This window comes from Orcinus orca, chromosome 2 (genome assembly GCF_937001465.1).
Source record: "Orcinus orca chromosome 2, mOrcOrc1.1, whole genome shotgun sequence".
NCBI lineage: Eukaryota > Metazoa > Chordata > Mammalia > Artiodactyla > Delphinidae > Orcinus > Orcinus orca.
Genome location: NC_064560.1, coordinates 6,391,544 through 6,411,032, shown reverse-complemented (window position 1 = coordinate 6,411,032; position 19,489 = coordinate 6,391,544). Strand labels below are relative to the sequence as shown.

Here is a 19,489-nt window from a genome sequence, read left to right as displayed (position 1 = left end):
AAGCTTCTCTTTCCTTATTTATTTTCATTTTGGATGATCTGTCCATTGGTGTGAGGTGTTAAAGTCTCCCACTATTATTGTATTACTGTCGATTTCCTCTTTTACAGCTGTTAGCAGTTGCCTTGTGTATTGAGGTGCTCCTATGTTGGGTGCATATATATTTATAATTGTTATATCTTCTTCTTGGACTGATCCCTTGATAATTATGTAGTGTCTTTCCTTGTCTCTTGTAACATTCTTTATTTTAAAGTCTATTTTGTCTGATAGAAGAATTGCTACTCCAGCTTTCTTTTTCTTTCCGTTTGCATGGATTATCTTTTTCCATCCCCTCATTTTCAGTCTGTATGTGTCCCTAGTCTGAAGTGGGTCTCTTGTAGACAGCATATATATGGGTCTTGTTTTTGTATCCATTCAGCAAGCCTGTGTCTTTTGGTTGGAGCATTTAATCACTCACGTTTAAGGTAATAATCGATATGTGAGTTCCTACGACCATTTTCTTGTTTTGGGTTTGTTTTTGTAGGTCCTTTTATTCTCTTGTGTTTCCCACTTAGAGAAGTTCCTTTAGCATTTGTTGTAGAGCTAGTTTGGTGGTGCTGGATTCTCTTAGCTTTTGCTTGTCTGTAAAGCTTTTGATTTCTCCATCGAATCTGTATGAGATCCTTGCCGGGTAGAGTAATCTTGGTTGTAGGTTCTTAACTTTCATCACTTTAAGTATATCATGCCACTCCCTTCTGGCTTGTAGTTTCTGCTGAGAAATCAGCTGTTAACCTTATGGGAGTTCCCTTGTATGTTATTTGTCGTTTCTCCCTTGCTGCTTTCAATAATTTTTCTTTGTCTTTAATTTTTGCCAATTTGATTACTGTGTGTCTTGGTGTGTTACTCCTTGGGTTTATCCTGTATGGGATTCACTGTGCTTCCTGGACTTGGGTGGCTATTTCCTTTCCCATGTTAGGGAAGTTTTCAACTATAATCTCTTCAAATATTTTCTAGGGTCCTTTCTCTCTTTTCCTTCTGGGACCCCTATAATGCGAATGTTGTTGCATTTAATGTTGTCCCAGAGGTCTCTTAGGCTGTCTTCATTTCTTTTCATTCTTTTTTCTTTATTCTGTTCTGCAGCAGTGAATTCCACCATTCTGTGTTCCTGGTCACTTATCCGTTCTTCTGCCTCAGTTATTCTGCTATTGATTCCTTCTAGTGTAGTTTTCATTTCAGTTATTGTATTGTTCATCTCTGTTTGTTTGTTCTTTAATTCTTCTAGGTCTTTATTAAACATTTCTTGCATCTTCTCCATCTTTGCCTCCATTCTTTTTCCGAGGTCCTGGATCATCGCCACTATCATTATTCTGAATTCCTTTTCTGGAAGGTTGCCTATCTCCACTTGATTTAGTTGTTTTTCTGGGGTTTTATCTCGTTCCTTCATCTGGTACATAGCCCTTTGCCTTTTCATCTTGTCTGTCTTTCTGTGAATGTGGTTTTTGTTCCACAGGCTGCAGGACTATAGGTCTTCTTGCTTCTGCTCTCATTTCTGATGTTTGAGTTCTGTTTTTCTTGGCGAGTCTAGCCAAATGTTGTCAATTTTGTGTATCTTCAAAAACTAGCTTAGTTTCAATGATCTTTTAATTGTCTTTTTAGTCTATTTTATTTCTGCCTGATCTGTTATTTCCTTCCTTCCACAAACTTGGGATTCATTTGTTTTTTTGTGTCTTCGAGGTGTAAAGTTAGGTCGTTTATTTGAGATCTTTGTTTCTTTACATAGGCATTTATCAGTATGAACTTCCCTCTTAGAACTGCTTCTGGTGTCCCATAAGTTTTAGTATGTTGTATTTCCATTTTCACTTGTCTTAATTTTTGATTTCTCTTTTGTATTCTTCTTTGACCCATCGGTTGTTCAGTAGCATGCTGTTTAATATCCACATATTTGTGAATTTTCCAGTTTTCTTCTTGTAATTTCTAGTTTCATACCACTGTGGTCAGAAACAATGTTCGATATGATTTCAGTCTTCTTAAATTTGTTAAGACTTGTTTTGTGGCCTAACATCATATATCCTGGAAAATGTTTCATGTTAGCTGGAGAAAAATGTGTATCCTGTTGCTTTTGGATGGAATGTTCTGTATATGTTAAGTCCATCTGGTCTAACATGCAGTTTAAGTCCAGTGTTTCCTTTCTGACTTTATGTCTGGATGTGGTATCCATTTATTAAAGTGTATTATTAAAGTCCCCTACTATTGTTATACTGATGCCTACTTCTCCCTTTAGGGCTGTTAATATTTGCTTTATATATTTAGGTGCTCCTATGCTGTGTGTAATTTACACGTTACATCCTCTTGTTGGATTGACTTATCATTTTATAATTACCTTTTGTCTCTTATTACAGTCTTTGTCTGGGAGCCAGTTTTACCTGATTAACATTTAGTTACCCCAGGCTTTTTCTTGTTTTCCATTTGTGCAGAGTATCATTTTACATCCCTTCACTTTTGAGTGTGTCCTTACAACTGAAGTGAGTCTGTTGCAGGCAGCACATAGATGGGTCTTGTTTTTTGTTTTTATACCTATTCAGCCATGATATGTATTCTGGTTGGAGAACTTAGTCCATTTACATTTTAGGTAATTATTGATAGGTATGTACTTACTGCCATTTTGTTCATTGTTTTCTGGCTGTTTTGTAATTCCTCGTTTTTTTTCTTCTTCTCTTGATCTCTTCATATGTGTTGTGATGATCTTCTGTAGTGATATGCCTAGATTCCTTTCTCTATCTTTTGTGTATCTATCTATTACAGGTTTTTGCTTTGTTGTTACCATGAGGTTTAAATTTATGTCTTTTAAGATAATAACAACTTAAGTTTGAATGTACTCTTAACTCCAGTCTTTTTAATATCTGGAGAATTTAAAACAATGTTTCCCTTTTCTTTTTTGGTGTTAATAATTTATTTCTCATTTTGTTCTTGATCAATTTTGTTAGGTGTTTTTATCCTTTTTTATTAGTTTCCCCCCTCCCCCCAGAGAACTAACTTCTGGTGTTACTGACGTTTTTCGTATTACATATCTGCTATTTCATGGGTTTTCGTGTTTTATCTTTTATTCTTACAATTCAGTGTTTTTTAGTATATTCTGTTGTGTAACCATCACATCTATTCTAGAACATTCTTATCACCCCAAAAGAAACCCCTATACACTGGCAATCATTTCCCAATTCTGTGCCTCCACTCTGTCCCCATCCTAGGCTCTTGTGACTGCTAATCCCTTTTCTGTCTCTATGGTTTGCCTATTCTGGACATTTCACATAAATGGAATCATAATGTGTGGTCTTTTGCAACAGGCTTCTTTCTCTTAGCCTGTGTTCCAAGTTCATCCGTGTGGTTGCACATATCAGTAATTCTTCTTAATTTTTAAATAATTTTTCATTGTATGTATATAGTACATTTATTTATCCACCCATTGGTTAATGGACATTTAGGTCGTTTCCATTTTTGGCTAGGATGAGTAACACCACTATAAATATTTAAAGAAAAAATGTTGTGTGTATATATGTTTTGCTTCTCTTGGGTGTATACCTAGGAGTGGAAATGCTGGGTCATATGCTCACCCTTGATTTAACTTTCTGAAGAACTGCACTACTGTTTTTCTAAAGTGACTTCACTATTTTATATCTCCACCAACAATTTGTTTCCATTTCCTCCACATTTTTGCCAACACTCGTTACTATCTAGCTTTCTGATTTTAGACATCCTAGGGTAGGTGAAGTGGTATCTCATGGTTTTTAGTTTAATTTCCCTAATGACTAATTGTGTTAAGCATGTTTTCGTGTGTTTACTGGCCATTTGTGTATCATCTTTGGAGATATCTCTCTTCAAATCATTTGCCCATTTAAAAATATTTTTAATTTTATAAGATTTCTTTATATATTCTTTATATAAAGAATATATATATATAATATATATATAATATATATATTCTTTATATATATATTCTTTATGTATAATTTGGATACAAATTCATTATGAGGTATGGTTTTCAAGTATTTTCTCCCATTCTGTGGGCTGTCATCTCACCTTCTTGATGGTGTCCTTTGATACACAAAGGTTTTAATTTTGATGAAGTTCAATTTATCTTTGCTGCTGCTGTTGTTTTTGGTACTCTAAGAAACCACCGTCTAACCCATTAGATGGATTTGATGATGAGGATTGTTTTTTCTTTTATAGTTTTAGCTCTTACAATTAGATCTCTGATCATTTTAAGTTAACTTTTACAGATGGTGTGTAAAGTCCAAATTTGTTTTGCATGTCAGTATCTCTTTTTATCTCATTATTTACTTTACATTCAGTTTTGTTTTTGAGATGAAAGCTTATTTTTCTAATTTCCAAACTTTCTATTTTTCCACCATATTTACTTAAAGTTATACATTTCCCTCTAAGCACTGCTTTATTTACATTCCACAATTTTTACTATGTACTATTTTCATTATCATTCAGTAAAAAATATGTTCTAATTCCCAGTGCAATTCCACTTTGACCCTTGGGTTATTCAGAAGTGTGCTGCTTAATTTCCAGACTTTTGGGGATTTTCTAAGTTTGTTTTATGGTCCAGCATATAGTCTGTTTTGGTAAGTGTCCCACTTGGACGTGAAAAGAAAATGTATCTGCAGTTGTTTGTTTGATGTCGTGTTTGACAGTTGTCAGTTAGATCAAGCTAAGGTCCCAGTCATGCCAGTCATATGAGTTAAGAAACCTACAGTTTCCCAGCTGGGCCTCCAGATTGAGAGGCAGATAAGCCATGCCCACCGTATTCTGTTCAAACTCCTGAGCCACAGGCTTTGTAAAATGATTATGTTGTGGAATTTTGGGATGGTTTGTTATGAAGCAACTGTAAGGAGAAATGACTACACTGTAGGCTCAATGTTTGAGAAGAATCTATGCTTTTTCATAATCCTTATGGAATTTAGGACCAGAGTTAGAGATTAATTCTAGTATAATGTGTTTTACAGCCATTTGGTAATAGGCAAGATGTACCAAAAATACACTTTACAGCTGTAACTGTAGTAGCTAGTATCACACTCCTGAACACAGTGCTACCAAAAGTTGTTATATATAAAATTTTGTGCTACTTTTTTCCTATGCTAAAATCTAATCATTGTAATTGTTAATGTCTATAAAAATATAAATAAAACCCCCAAGAGACTTAGAGAGGAAATACATATTCAACTATACTGTTGAAGGTAAAAGTTCAGTTCTAAAATTCCTAAGAGGATATCTTGTTGGCTTCTCAAGTGAAGGAAAGAAAGTATTTTCTGGCTATTCACATCTCAAATTGCTGGGCAACAAACCTATCAACATATAGTAAATCTCTCTCAGTGAACAGGATGGGGCTTCTGCAACTCTGTCCACTGATGCAGACAGCTGCCCGTCAGGTTCTGGTGCTCCTGGCTGTCTGAGTTACAAAAGTCCTAGGTAAGCAGAAGGTTTGGTGTCCCTGTCGAGGGGTCGTGTGCATCTGGCAGGCGTCTGTTCTATGCTGTGCTCTCAGGGTTACTGGGCAGAATCATTTAAAAGTATTTATTTTGAGCCATGAATGTGAAAAATCAAGGATATAGTTGAAGAAAAAAAGTGTTTATTTAGGCCATCCACTAGGGTCATCATAAATAATGCAATATACTAATGTAATAGCAGATGTTCTCATGCATTTATCACATTTAAAATATACAAGAAAGCTGGCTTACGGGGCTGTTAGGACAAATTTGGAGAAGTGTATTTGGCAATACAGTGAAAGCTGACAGTCTTAAGACTATCAGATTCTCTTTCCTCTATATGTCTGTGAATAAATGGTAATGTTCCCTTATAGCTTCTACTTTTTATAAACATGCCAGAGCTAAGCCAATTGTCAAAGGTCCAGGTTGACAATTTGTTATTTATCAATCAATGTTTCTAATGGAAACCAGATTTTAGAAAATAACAAAGATAAACTCTTTTGCATTTCAGTGTGGAGGCTGATATATTGCATGCCAGAATCATTTAAACAATAAACTGTGCCTGAATGAAATAAAACCCCAAGTAGAAGTTTATAAATAGTAACTTTGATACTCAATATAAAAATGTTATAATACGATGCTTGATAAATGACCAAATTATCTGACTGCAACAGTGATAAACTTTGATTACAGCTTAGTTTTGCTAGTAAATTTCACATAAAGAGTTTAAATAGGGTAACCTTTAACTTAAAGCTTTAAAACAAATAATTTAAACATATCTTAAACACTGAAAATGTGTTTTCAATTGTTATTTACAGTTAATCAATGATACCAGTGTATAGCTTAATTGAGCCAATCGCCAGTCTTTCATCCCTCTTTCAACATCTGCTACTACAATCTTCCTTATAAATACTTCGGCAAATCAGTTTAGTGAAGGAGACCGATCTGTGGTCCAGAGTAATTCAATGTATGGCCATTTGGTTTGGAGACAGCGTTTAATAGGAGTGTCATCTGTCTGTAGCATGGGATCTTCAAAACCCATAACAACTGCGGTTCCTTCCACATACATTACCTGTTGAACAAAATAAAGCCACAAGGTCAGTCAATCAATATTCTTAGCAAAGTCTTGTGAGGGATACAGAGCTTTTCATAGGCTACAAACAAACAGGGCACTGTGTACTGTTTCATATGGAACTTTATATCTAGTTTTATTCTGATAGAAATTATAAGCTAGAATATCTGCTTCCTGATTAATGTGAAAATAAATCTGGAAATGAGATGGTGAAACAATTTTAACTACTAGCTGAATTTAGATTGTAAGATCATGATTTATAAGAAGTGTATGCAAATCCCAAGAACATACTATTTCTGATAAAAGAAAAATCATTCTTCCAGTAATATATTTTCTTTATATAACAACATTTACTTAGTTCCTATTGCTTTAATATGGAGGCACTCAGCTATATATTCTGAGAAGGACTTATTTTCTTCTTTCAATCTAAATGTTGAATTTCCAGAGCTGCAAGCAAACTGGATGTTTGTCAATGAAATTTTCTATTATTGTACTAAATACTTCTGAAATACTATTCATGAATATACTTTCTTCTGCATGAAAAATCATGGAGAAAAAAAATTAAAGGACGTCAGGTCAGAAACAAAAATCTCTATATGTAATGGCAATGACTATTAAAAAGATACACTGGCAGGTGGATAGATGTCAGAAAAGTTTTATTCTGATTTCTTTAAACAACTTTTAGAAGTCATTTGTGAAGTAACATACTAGCTAAAGCCCTACCTCATTATAAGTGCCCACCGTATACATTAAAGCATTCAGTCATGAATTTCGCTTTGTACCAAGAGAAATTCTAACTGCATAATTTAAAAGGAACAGATACAGACGACTACCCTCTTCCAAAGTATGTGTAATGATTTTTACACTCAGTGGCTGATACACATGATTGTAATTACGTTCTTCCAAGATAAAAGCTATAAACTATTTGACCAAGGAGCCAAGAGAAACAACCTGATTAGCCTTAAGTTGGAGTCTCCTTAAAATACATTAAATATGGGAATATTTTCTATTACTAGGCCAGATAATTTGGTTTCATAAATCTCTTTTTAGGAGGCTCTAAAGACATACTTTAATGTGAAACAAATACTTTTACTTTTTTGCATCTGTACTTCGGTTGCTGTAGTACTTTCTAGTTTTGATGGAATAAATTTACTATTAGAACTGTTAAGTCATGCTTTTCAGCTCTCCAAAGCAAAACTTTTCTCTGAAAATCCCTTGCTCATGGTGTTAGAGCAGACCTGCTTGGGTGGAGTACCCCGACCTACCTGTGTGGCCTCCCTGGCCTGTGCCCCCTGGTGGGTCACATTCCCTTCCGCTTGGCCAGCCTTCTGTTGTCTGTTTCCTCAGATATTTTTAGTAGTACCTTACTCTGTGGTCTACCAGATTTCTAGCTCCTGAGTAACTTTACGGTATACCTCTGCAACTTAATGGCATACATGCTTTGTGTTAAGGGTGCTTACATACTACTGTCATGTTAATAGTTCATCTTTGATTTCTGACCTCTTTGTTAGTATGTCAGACGCTTGTCATGAGCACGACTTGAAAACTTACTATATACAGGTAGCGTGGTCAAGCAGACCAAGGACACGATTGGGAATCAGGAACTCAGTTCCAATCCCTGCTCTGCCAATGACTTGCTGTGTGACCCTGGGTGAGTCACTTAATCTCCCTGTCTCAGAGGCCTCATCTGTAAAATATGGATAATATTTGACTGCCTACCTTGCAGGGATCGTATAGGCAAGGAACTAAGTAGTGACTATAAAGTACCTTCTATGACAAGGCTACATAAAACTTCAAACTCTAGAGGAAGCACTCATTTACACACATTAGAACAGAGCATACAAGCTGGCTTACTGACAATTTATATTTTGCTATAGATATCAGCCAATCATTTTACTATGAAAAAGATCTTCAAACCTAATGTAACAAAAGTTCTAATTTATATTGTTATGAAAATAAGTTTTAGTCGCAGGTTTAGATTTGCTCTAACTGAAATTATGCATCTAATATGCATTATGATCTATTTTCTCTAGCCATCCCCAATTTAGATACATCTGAAACCAGCACGGGTATTTCAAATTAAAAAGGCATGTTAGCCACCAAATGTAAAACAGCTAGTGGGAAGCAGCCGCACAGGGAGATCAGCTCTGTGCTTTGTGACCACCTAGAGGTGTGGGATAGCGAGGGTGGGAGGGAGACGCAAGAGGGAGGAGATATGGGGATACATGTATGTGTATAGCTGATTCACTTCGTTATAAAGCAGAAACTGACACACCATTGTAGAGCAATTATACTCTAGTACAGAGGTTAATCGTTTAAGGTATTAAAAACGGAACCACTTGCTTCAGGACAATGGGGCCAGTTGCTGGCACTGGAAGAAGACACCCCCTGCCACAGTATTTCAAGACACCGGAGGCCATTCGTGAGGGAAGTAAATAGCGGTTCAGCACCAACTGTCTCTATGGCACCTTCCAACTCAAAAGCCAGTGGGAGCTCCCAACTGTGAGGGGTGAGTCTGTTGACGCTGCCGGGAATCGCCCTGCTCTCTGCAACACAGCGTGCTCAATTATCACCCTTTCTGTCATCATTTGTTCAAGTCTTCCTTTACTCCCTTAGTACAGTTTTATAGTTTATTATTTTCTTTGTATAAATAGTTGGTTTTTTGGTTTGGTTTCTGCTTTCTGAGATTTAAAAGTTATAGTAAAATAAAGGAATAACTTCTGTATTCCCCCACACACACAAAAAAGGCACGTTAGGCTTTACACCTTCTAATATTAGCTATAGCTACTGTGACTGTTACTGGCATAAATGCAAACACAGGAGCTGTATCTTAGGTGTAGGCAAAGCTCATTAATCAAAGAGGGTGAATGGGCGAGACCAAAGTTTTGATTTAAAGCCGGTGCGTATATCTGGACGTGAAGCACTGATGTGCCTTTGTCCGTGGAGCAAAGCACAGCGGGTGAGCCGCGGGCTCTAAGGGGGACACCCTCGGCTCCCGTCGCAGCTCCGCCGTTTCCCGGCTGCCTGACGGCGGCAAGCTGCTTACCTCTCCCATGCGGCAGTTTCCTCCACTGTAAAAGGGGGATATACAGGCAATACTTACTTCATGGGATGGTGTTAAACTTCAGATAAAACAAAGTGCTTAAGCCAATTCCAGGTAAATGCTCAATAAATGCTAGGTGTTATGGATGTTAATTTAAATCCTTTAAAATATTTTTCTAAATCAAAAATCTCACTCTTACCCCTTCTTTCTCCATTTAAACAGATCAGTAACTTTCAGCACACTAAACTTGATTTGGTAATATCTACAACACCCAAGGGTAACAACATGTATGTAGATGGAGTTATCTTGTCCCAGTGACACTACTGCTCCAACATTCCAATGAAGAGCTCACTGAGTCCAGGTCTAAAATATGCTCTGATAGTGAAGAGACTCCTAGAATAATCTCCTTCCTGAGGTGGCAAGTTTATGGGAATCAAACACTGTTATATACTCCTATATTTTATCAAGCCAGGTGAAGACAAATCACAACGTGAGTTATCATACCTTTTCATTGTAATTTGATTGCTTCAGTCCATTGTAGTGGTAGACAGTAAAAGACTCTGGACCACTGGAACCCTGTTATAAACAAAGAACAATTAAAACTTTAAATCTTTATATCAGGCAATTTCTAATTAGCAATTGAAATTAAAATGGAAGTTTCTTAATTCCACCTCCTTTGATTACGGAATCATCTGACAAAGCAAGACACTTAGACTTATGCAGTTAACTACCATAAAATCTAAAAGCTGAAATTTGCTTCTGGGGAAGAGACTGGAAAGTGGGGGAGTGCTGATTTTTAAGCTCTTCTACAGTTTATATTTTTAAATAAGTGCATATATTACTGTAATTTTTTTTAAAAAAGGACACAGTTCTAAAATGCAAAAAAATTTCCTAAAATGTATCTCTGCTTTTTTTCTGCTTATAATTTGTTCCTCTCAATAAACAGAGAAAGGCAGTGATACCACTTTCACTCAGATTCCAAACATATGCACCAATACTTCCAATTCGGTCCATAGTACCAAATTGGGGGTTTCCATCCCCACAAATATCTTCTGAATATTGTGAACCTTAACTGTGAAAAGGAAACATAGGGCTGAGAGATTTAACATTCAATAGAGAAAGGAAACTGAATAAATCATTATACTAACTTCCAGAGAAAGTGATCATGTCATTCCCACTGTTCTTTGGTTCTCAGTTCGCTAAAGCTCAAGTTCACCTCCCTAAACGTAGCCTTGAAGGCCGTTAACGGTCGGGCCCCCTGCAGGTGCCCATCCCCCTTAAGGATCTTCCTGGCCATATCTGATTGTGACAAAAGTTGGTCCAGTGTCCCTCCTTGGAATTTTTTCCAGTTGGAAGCAAGAGAAGGAGCTCCTTTCCAACGAGAAGGGATGAGGTGGGGATGAGACTCCTTCCAGCCCCAGAGGCTCCTGGCACCACCTTCCAGGCGCTGCTTCCTCTGTCCTCCCATTGCTGTGAGCTACTCCTCCCAATTCCTATCTTTCTGGCCCACGTCAGGCAGTTCAGGCTGGGATTTGCAACTAAGAAGCCTAAACTACAGGACCTAACCTACCCTTCCAGTCTTATCTCCAACCACTCACCTTCCTGAATTCTGTTTGAGACAAGCATATTCTTCATCTTCCCATGAAGAGACCTTTGGTTGTTGGCTCTTTGCACATTTGTGATTTTTTTGAAGTATTTTCTCATTTTTCAAGATCTGGTTCAAATCTTACTTGGTAAAGTTTGCCTTAAACACACTATTTGGGTTCCCTATTACTTTGGGGTCTTTCTAACAATCGTCTCAATTAATTGGTGAATCATATACTACTTTGCATTATCTCTTCAGCTGTTATTTTGAAAGACTGTTTACATTTTTAACTGTTTTCAACTTTTCATGTCTAAAATCTAAGCTCTCATAATTTTTTGTATCCCCTTCAAATGCTTTACAAAATAGAAAACTCTAGAATTTATTCAATCATCTTAATTGTACACATGAGTCAGTGCAATTAGTCGCTTAGATAATTTGGCTGTTGATTTTCAGAGTTAGTTAATATACTTTAACCTACAAAATAAATATTTTACTACAATTGAATACAATTTACATATCTCCAGTTCTAGTAACTAACAACTGATATAAAATAAATAGCAACGAAAGGTAGTGTAAAACAGTGGTTAAAGTACTTTGTCTCTTTGCTTGGATAGCCTACACTGAATCCTGAATTCGCCTCATGCTAGCAGTATGACGTTAAACCATTTTCTTAAGTTCTCTAATCCTCTGTTTCCTCATTGACAAAAATGGGGGGAAAATAATACCTAATTTGTAGGGCACACGGTGCCTGGGTGCATAGTACATGCTCAATAAATGGTAGCTGCGCCCGCTAGTCTTACCATAAACCATGCTGGTATCTGATGAAATGATCACAATACACCTGGCTAAATAATTTGGGTGGGTGGTAAAACCCTGCACTCAGATAGGAAGACAAGCCAGGTGTAGGCTGTAGAATTAGCCAATGACACAGACATAACTTGAGCATACTGAGACGGGTATAGATAGATCCTTTTAACTCAGCTCCTTCACAGCCAGTGGAAGGCATGTCCCAGCATGAAGCAGCACAGCTCCACTCCAGTAAAAGGCTTTCCTTTTTACTCAACTAAAATTCTCCTCGAACTTACACTGGTAGCGGTTCGCACTACATGCAGGCTCCTTTACCTTCTTTGCTAGTATTTAGAAAGTTCTAAAAAGATACATACCAATCAATTAACAACAGTTACCCGAGAGAAGGAAAACAGGGGTGGGAGTGGTTTAAGAGAATCTTTCGGTTTAAGAGAATCTTTCTCTTTTTACTCCACAAACTTCTGAATTTGAATCTTCCTTTAGAAAAACAATATCAATGTGTCTATATTGGTGTATATACTCTCTTCCACCACCCCTGTCCCCCAAAGTTTTGTGTTGCTGTATTGGAACACACAACTCTTCTATCCTCTCTGTTGGGAAAGTATTTACATGATAATAGTGCTTTATTAGTCTAATATCTGCATGTGAGAACATTTTTAACTAGTAGAAAAAAATGCTGAAACAATCATAATATGATCCTCCCAACAGAACAAAACAATAAATATATTTCTTCAGCTATGTTACCTGATCAGGAAAAAATTCTTGAAGAAATGGACCCAATAATATGATTCCTAATCCTTCTGGATCTAATTTATTCTTCATGAGATTTATACTATGGGGAGAGAAAAAAGAAAAACAGTGGATACCAATGGGAAAAAAGCTTATTTTTCTTCTTCCATGATTAAATTACTGTAACACATCTGACTGCCAAAAATCCTGACAGCTGTTCTTTTTAAACCCTTAATGACAAATACACAGGATGACATCTAATTTGCCAAAACTTGGTTATTTTTAAACGAGAGTAATCTGTTACTATTTAGAATTTAAATTATGATGATGACTTTGGAATATTGTTCCTTATTAGGTAAAGTAACTTAAAAACCCAGGCTTGTGAAAACAGGCTTTTAACCTCCCAAAGGCAGTCTCTTTGCTTCATGGCTATGCCTGAATTTAACTATCAAAAGAGGCATTTAACTTAAAATAAACCTTTTTTTTTTTTAAGCCCAAAGAGAAAAAGAAACAGCATCAAAAGCAGTGGTACATCAGATAAACAGAAACATCTCCGAAAAAGCTTACTTTCAAGAACCAAATGAGGTGGAGGCTTAAAATTCTTACAGTGTAAACTGAAGGTTAAATAAGGTAAGATAATTCTCAAAGAGCTGAAGTATAGGTGTAACGATCAGGTGTAGCCCAGGCTGCTGACAGGTATTATGTGTGACTAGAAAGAAGGCGGAGAAAAGTGGACTGCAGTTTGAAGAGAGTTTTAAAAATGAAAATGGTCTTTGCAGAAAATTTTCATTCTCCATGTTATCTTTCAAACTATAAATGTCAGGTTAAATACAACTTATTATACAGTTGACCCTTGAATAATATGGGTTTGAACTGCACAGGTCCACGTATATGTGGATTTTTTTTTTTCAATAAATACATGTACCATAAATAAATTCTCTTCCTTATGATTTTCCTAATAACATTTTCTCTTCTTTAGCTTACTTTAAGAATACAGTAATATAATATATATAACATACAAAATATGTGTTAATAGACTGTTTATGTTACTGGTAAGGTTTCTAGTTAACAGTAAGCTATTAGTAGTTAAGTTTTGGGGGAGTCAAAAGTTACACACGGATTTTCATCTGTGCGGGGGTCAGTGCCCCTAACCCCTGTGTTGTCCAAGGGTCAACTGTACAACATGCAAAGGATATGACACTTTAATGGGTCTGAGTAATGCCAGGAGGTTATGACATGAAACAGAGAAAGGCAAGGTCATATTATATTTAATATAATTTACTAGTCCTTGATAATAAGGCCCTGTTAATGGGCCATCACATATTATAAACGTGACTAGACCAAAGGACCGAATAAATAACTCAGTGCAATCTTTCAGCTACTTCTAGAAAAACAATTTGACTCTACTGTGCTAACTTTAAAATTCAGGGTATGTTATGTATTCTGATAAAACAAGGAAAATTAAGTAGCTGACGTATAGGCATCTACGTAAGAATCTGAAACAAAAAACCAACTTTGCCTTTTTCCTCCTTCCCATCTTAAGAATTGTTAGTAACCAAAATTACCTCAGCTCAATTTCCTTTTGCATATTAGAGCAATGTAAACAAGGTCTCCACTTGGAAATCAGTTAAGAAGTACGGTAGTTACTATTATCTCATTTATTGGACTAGTTCAACTGTCTCTGAATTTCTCCTCTTTAAGTTGGAATCAACAATTATGTCTACTAAGTAAGGGTAACATCACAGCGCTAGGTACTGACATTGAGACATATTAATTCAGATGTGATTAGTCTGCAAATGTTTATATGTATTTCATACTTTTGAAGAAAATACACCCTAACTATTTAAAAGCAGAACAGGACCAAGTTCTAAAAACTGTGTACCAATATGTTTTATGCTGCTTTTGCTGAATCCTTTCCTTAAATGTTTGTAAGCTAAAGTTTGTTCACTGTCAGATACATTTTCAGAAGGGGGAAAAAACAAAAGACAACTGTGCAGAAAAAGGAAAACATAGTGTAGATCAAATGTGATTTTTAAATCACCTATATTTGATTAATCTATTATATATTTGATTACCATATTTGATCAAAAGATCTATCCACTTAACCAGAGAGAGCTTTTCCCATGGATAATAAAGATCCCAAATTTATGGAAGAAGTTATAGATGTAATAATGTACATTATTAACGAAGACAACGACTGATATTAATGTTAGGCAATACTGAAAATTATATTCTGTAACATACTGGGGCCACTTGCAAAAGTTTCAGATCATTTAGAATGTTCAGGGTCTTTAAGACTGAATGTCAAAGGCCTGCTGGTTATTTAAGCGGGACGACTAGCAACACAGACATTCTACATACCTGTCACTACTTTTGCTGAAGGTGCTAAAGACATGCACAAAATTTCAAAACATGGAAGAAGTTTCACAGTGAGAAAAATAAGGAAAAAGGCATTTACATTTTTAGGACCCTTTTTAAAAAACTAGACCATAATGCAGAGTGGAAAAGGAAGCTCACTTTAAGTAAGTCAAGTCTCTGCTATAATACCGATTGGTCTGACTGCTTCCTAAATCGTTGCTTAATATCAAGTGCTATGCTTCATATATGCATAAACACTTAGATTTTTTAAAAAAGGCAATAATGTGTGTATAACGTTTTACATTTAACAGAATCAAGAGTAATACTTCGTATGTAGCTTACTATTCAGGATCTGAAACAAGGTCCAATGCTTTCATCACATCTTCTAGGAGTGAATCAGGTATGAATCCATTATCTGGAAAAGAATTACAGAAGCAATTTGGATTAAGTTTACTTCAAGAAATGCTATTATTGCTGCTCAGCCAGACGCCAGTGAAGAATCACATAAGAGGGATACAAAGAATTAAGAAACAGCATATTAAGTTTATTTGGGGCACAATATTATTATTAGGGACTCTCTTAGTTTTCTTGGGCACATAGGTAAAGATTTATTTTCAAGGTTAGTTTTCTAATACAAAAATGAACCACATGACTTCTCCCTGAGAACTCCAAGGAAACCTGAAAGCCAAATTACTTCTTAAACAGGCTTACAAATTTAAATGAGACAAGTTTTTTCCTACTTAAGTTTTTAGCAGTTATCCAATTAAAATAAATCTTTACCAGTAAATTCTTTTTGTCACAATGTTATTTTAGCTTCTTGCAAGAATGTTCATGAACCACTGTTATTTAGATCTCTGACAATATACGATCAAGAAAAGATATCTCTTGACTTAAATCAACAGACCTGATTTAAATAAAAGCCATAGATTTAATAGCGAAAAAAATTCAAAGTTGGAACGCAGAGTAGAATCAAATGTTGATGCAGAGTAGTTTATGGAAAATGTTCCTTTTCTTGGGCTCGATGAGGAAACAGCATTGGTAAATGGCCCAAACTCAGATGATGCAATAGGACGTGATACACACAAAAAGCTTGTAGGGCAGTTTGAAACCACAGTACTTATAAACAAGCAATTTGATTCCCTTAAATGTACAATTCCCTTAAATGTACAATTCCTCTACCCATTTATTCTTTCCTGAAGACTGTCTCAGCTTTAAATCAACTTCCAACACAATAACCTTTTCAGGGATTAGGATAATTAAGGAAAAAAACCAAAAACAACCTTGTCCTGGAGGACAAGATGCCCAAAAGCCCTGCTTCTATAATCAAACCATAGAATAAAGTGGAGTTGCTCTTTCTGCACACAGTGTGTACGCTATCAGCAAGGAAATAAAGTTAAGATTTTTTTGAAAGTCTTTTCTTAAACCTCATAAGCACATGCTTACCCATGTGAAGACAGATTGGCTTTGACTAAAAGGCTAAGAATCATTTAGGATAATTAAAAATTATCCTAAATATAATTTTAGAAAGTGAACATTTAGAATAATTCCAGTTTGTCAGGTTACCAATAACTGAAGGTATAGAGAATAAAAAAACTTGTTTGAAGGCACCTGTGAAAAACATTCAAGCTTTGTAAGCCTCAGCTGATGAGTCTGAAAGGCAGAAAATTACTCCTTTTGCTTAGTTAGGTCACAGCTAAAAGCTTAGCATTTCCGAATGTAAAACAGGCTTTATGTGGCTACTGGCGGCCAGCAACAGTTATCCGGATAGGTTTCCATGTTTACGGGCTGTCATGTATATCCACTTGACAGAAGCAGTGTGTATTACAATATTCTTCTGAAGCATTGAATGGCAGGCAGCCTTATCTCTTCTTACTGTAACCCGAGACTCAGCTCCCATCCCCAGAAAGGGCTAATGGGCTATATACGGACACAAACAACAACTAGGAAAACAACACAATGACCTCCTTAACTCAAACGTGATTAACCTCAAGCTTAAACATTCCAACACATTTTTAAGGGGCCTAAGAGATTTACAACGTGTAAACACGGACATTCTGGAGTACAGCAATGACTACACCAAGCCAGTGACGCTAGTTTTTGTACATACAGTATTTTATAACTAGAGACTGCAGAACCATTTTTTTCAATACCTCAAAGACTTTTAATACACCCAAGATTAGAAGAGGAGATTTGGAATTACTTTTTAAAACACTAATTTTGAAATTACTTTATTCTTTAATAATCATACCTGTCAAGACAAATTCTTTAGAAAAAGCAGCCTTAAGTCTAAGCAGATCGAAACTCACTCCATCTAGTATTTAGTCAGCTGGTTCCTCAGAGAATATGGAAACAGAGACACAATGATAAGACCTCAATACCAACAGCAGAGGAAATCTGAGCGTACAATTTGCTGATTGCTCAAGCCGACCTAAGAAGCACCAAAGGAAAAAGCAGAACTTAAATGCATCAGTAATTTAACCACATGAATATAAAATGGCCTTGTACAGGCTTTCAAGCTCAGAAGAACGGGGAGGATGGGCGGGGAGGGCAAGGAGGCAGTGCCCGCGGTTGTGACGGTACGCAGCTACGGTGCCAACATTCACATACAGTTAAATTGTGTTTAAGACATTTGAAAAGGAGGAAAAAAGCTGTTCGTTTATAAATTTAAAAAAGAGGGTTTTTTTTTGTTTCTTTAAAACCCAGTAAACAGACGGCAAGAAGCGCCCAGCTCCTAGAGCTCGGGAAGAGGAACTCTGCGCAGAGCAGCGCTGGGTAGGGGCACAATGGTGAAGTGAGTTAGCAATTTGCTGGGTAGGAGGACCAGTTCAGAATAGTGAAGAAGTCGAGCTGGCCTCGAAGGAGAAGGAAGGACCCATCGTGATTCCCATTTGGAAAGACGGTGGGGAGCCTGGCAGGCCTCCTAGCAGAGGCACCAGCTGAAGGGAGAGCTGCAGGAGAGAGCAGGTGTCAGGAAGCCACAGCGGGACAAGAAACAGCGTGAGAGGAGATGGGGACCCAGCACTGGGGACCGTTAACGTTTTCAAACCCCCGTAGGTGAGAAAGAGTACAGTTTCTTAGGAACAGAGGAGACAATCAAGATCAAGTTGAGAATTTAAGTGCTGTTGTTTTTAGTAAAAAATTAACAAATTATTTTATTTTTACTCAATGTTGTATCATACTTTACCTAGCTATTATTATTGACGCTTTAATAACATATCCCTACAATTTAATAGAACTGTTAGTGAAAAAAAGTATGTGGCTTTTGCCCAGAGGCAAGGTTAGGGCATTTTCGTAGTCGCGCTTGCCCTGGTCTCCTGGCTTGTGTCTCCCTGCTGCTTCGCGCCTCAGGCCCCGTAAACAGAGGCCACGGACAGCAGGGATGCCATGACCCAGGGGCCGAGCACGGTGCTTAACACAAGTAGCTGCTCAATAACATTTGTTACATTCAATTATTCAAGCTAATCCTAACTTCAGATTTAAACAAACTGCTCTGTTCAGGCACCATGGTTCAACCAAAAACAGCTCTGTGAATTGTACCTAGAAAGTTTACAAAGAAATGAGTAGCTGCTTTACGGCCTGTCCTGCAGAACCACTTCAATTATGTGATGGGAAAGTTGCAAACCAAACTAAACAAGGTGCACAGGATAAAGAAAAAACTATGGCTGGGGCAGCAGGAAACAGTGATGAGAATGGTACAGCAAGGTGAATGGAAGTGACGGAAGGGATGCAAAGGTAGAGAGAAGACAACGTGATTTAAAAGGAAGAGAAAAGACAGAATTAAACAAAAGGCAACTTCTAGATAATGTCTAAGGATGGGTGAATACTAAACTATCTACAACAAGTAAAATTATTCTTAAAGATGAAAAAAATGTACCACACTGAAATCATTCAGACAAAAGATGCTATCAATATATTTTAGCAACCTACAAAGAATACAAGGGCTCTTTAAAATTAAAATATATATCCCTTGTCCAAACAGGGTTGATGAAGTCTACAACGGGGCGGGGTGAAGAAAGAATAAGAGGGAGAGAGAGAGAAGAAAACAAAACAAACCCCATTACGGGTGATGCTAAAAATTTCAAATACCATCTGTGTAGAATTCAGTTCTTTGGAGATTACTGAATAAGCTCTATGCTACACAGTTTTGGATTTTTTTCTGTTTTAAACAACAGTATGGTCAACTTATTGAGTACCTGAATAATGATGTAAAGTAGATACAAAGGCCATCTTACAGCTGAGGAAACTGAGGTTAAGGAACTTGCCCAACATCACACAGCTGAGTTTACAGAGGTGGGATTTAAATCCAGGTTGTCTGATACCCACTGGAATGCTTTTAGCATTTTAGAAAGCCATTTTCTGATACCTGGAGGCATTCCAAAATTCCTCTCTTGTCCAGTATCTTTGATCACATTGATCAATTTACCTCTGTCCCT

At 36.7% G+C, this 19,489-nt stretch overlaps 1 protein-coding gene and 1 long non-coding RNA gene across 4 annotated transcripts in view; one reads left to right on the top strand and one right to left on the bottom strand.

The window, feature by feature from the left end:
• The window catches only part of LOC117196125 (uncharacterized), a 224,209-nt gene that overhangs the window by 177,079 nt on the left and 27,641 nt on the right, over positions 1 to 19,489 (top strand). The window contains exons 10-11 of the long non-coding RNA XR_004476189.2: positions 8,883 to 9,043; positions 13,192 to 13,328. This is a non-coding gene — a long non-coding RNA (uncharacterized LOC117196125). The remainder of the gene's footprint in view (positions 1 to 8,882; positions 9,044 to 13,191; positions 13,329 to 19,489) is intronic.
• The window catches only part of MINDY3 (MINDY lysine 48 deubiquitinase 3), a 94,451-nt gene continuing 80,553 nt past the window's right edge, over positions 5,592 to 19,489 (bottom strand). For 2 of the 3 annotated variants that reach the window (XM_004278602.3, XM_033403462.2), the window contains 4 exons: positions 15,399 to 15,471; positions 12,714 to 12,801; positions 10,082 to 10,153; positions 5,592 to 6,534 (listed from right to left, as the gene is read on the bottom strand). In XM_004278602.3, the coding sequence (XP_004278650.1) occupies positions 6,385 to 6,534; positions 10,082 to 10,153; positions 12,714 to 12,801; positions 15,399 to 15,471 (383 nt within the window). In that variant the 3' untranslated portion in view covers positions 5,592 to 6,384. Of the gene's footprint in view, positions 6,535 to 8,085; positions 9,988 to 10,081; positions 10,154 to 12,713; positions 12,802 to 15,398; positions 15,472 to 19,489 lie in introns of all 3 variants that reach the window. The other variant, XR_007475851.1, reaches the window with a different exon arrangement.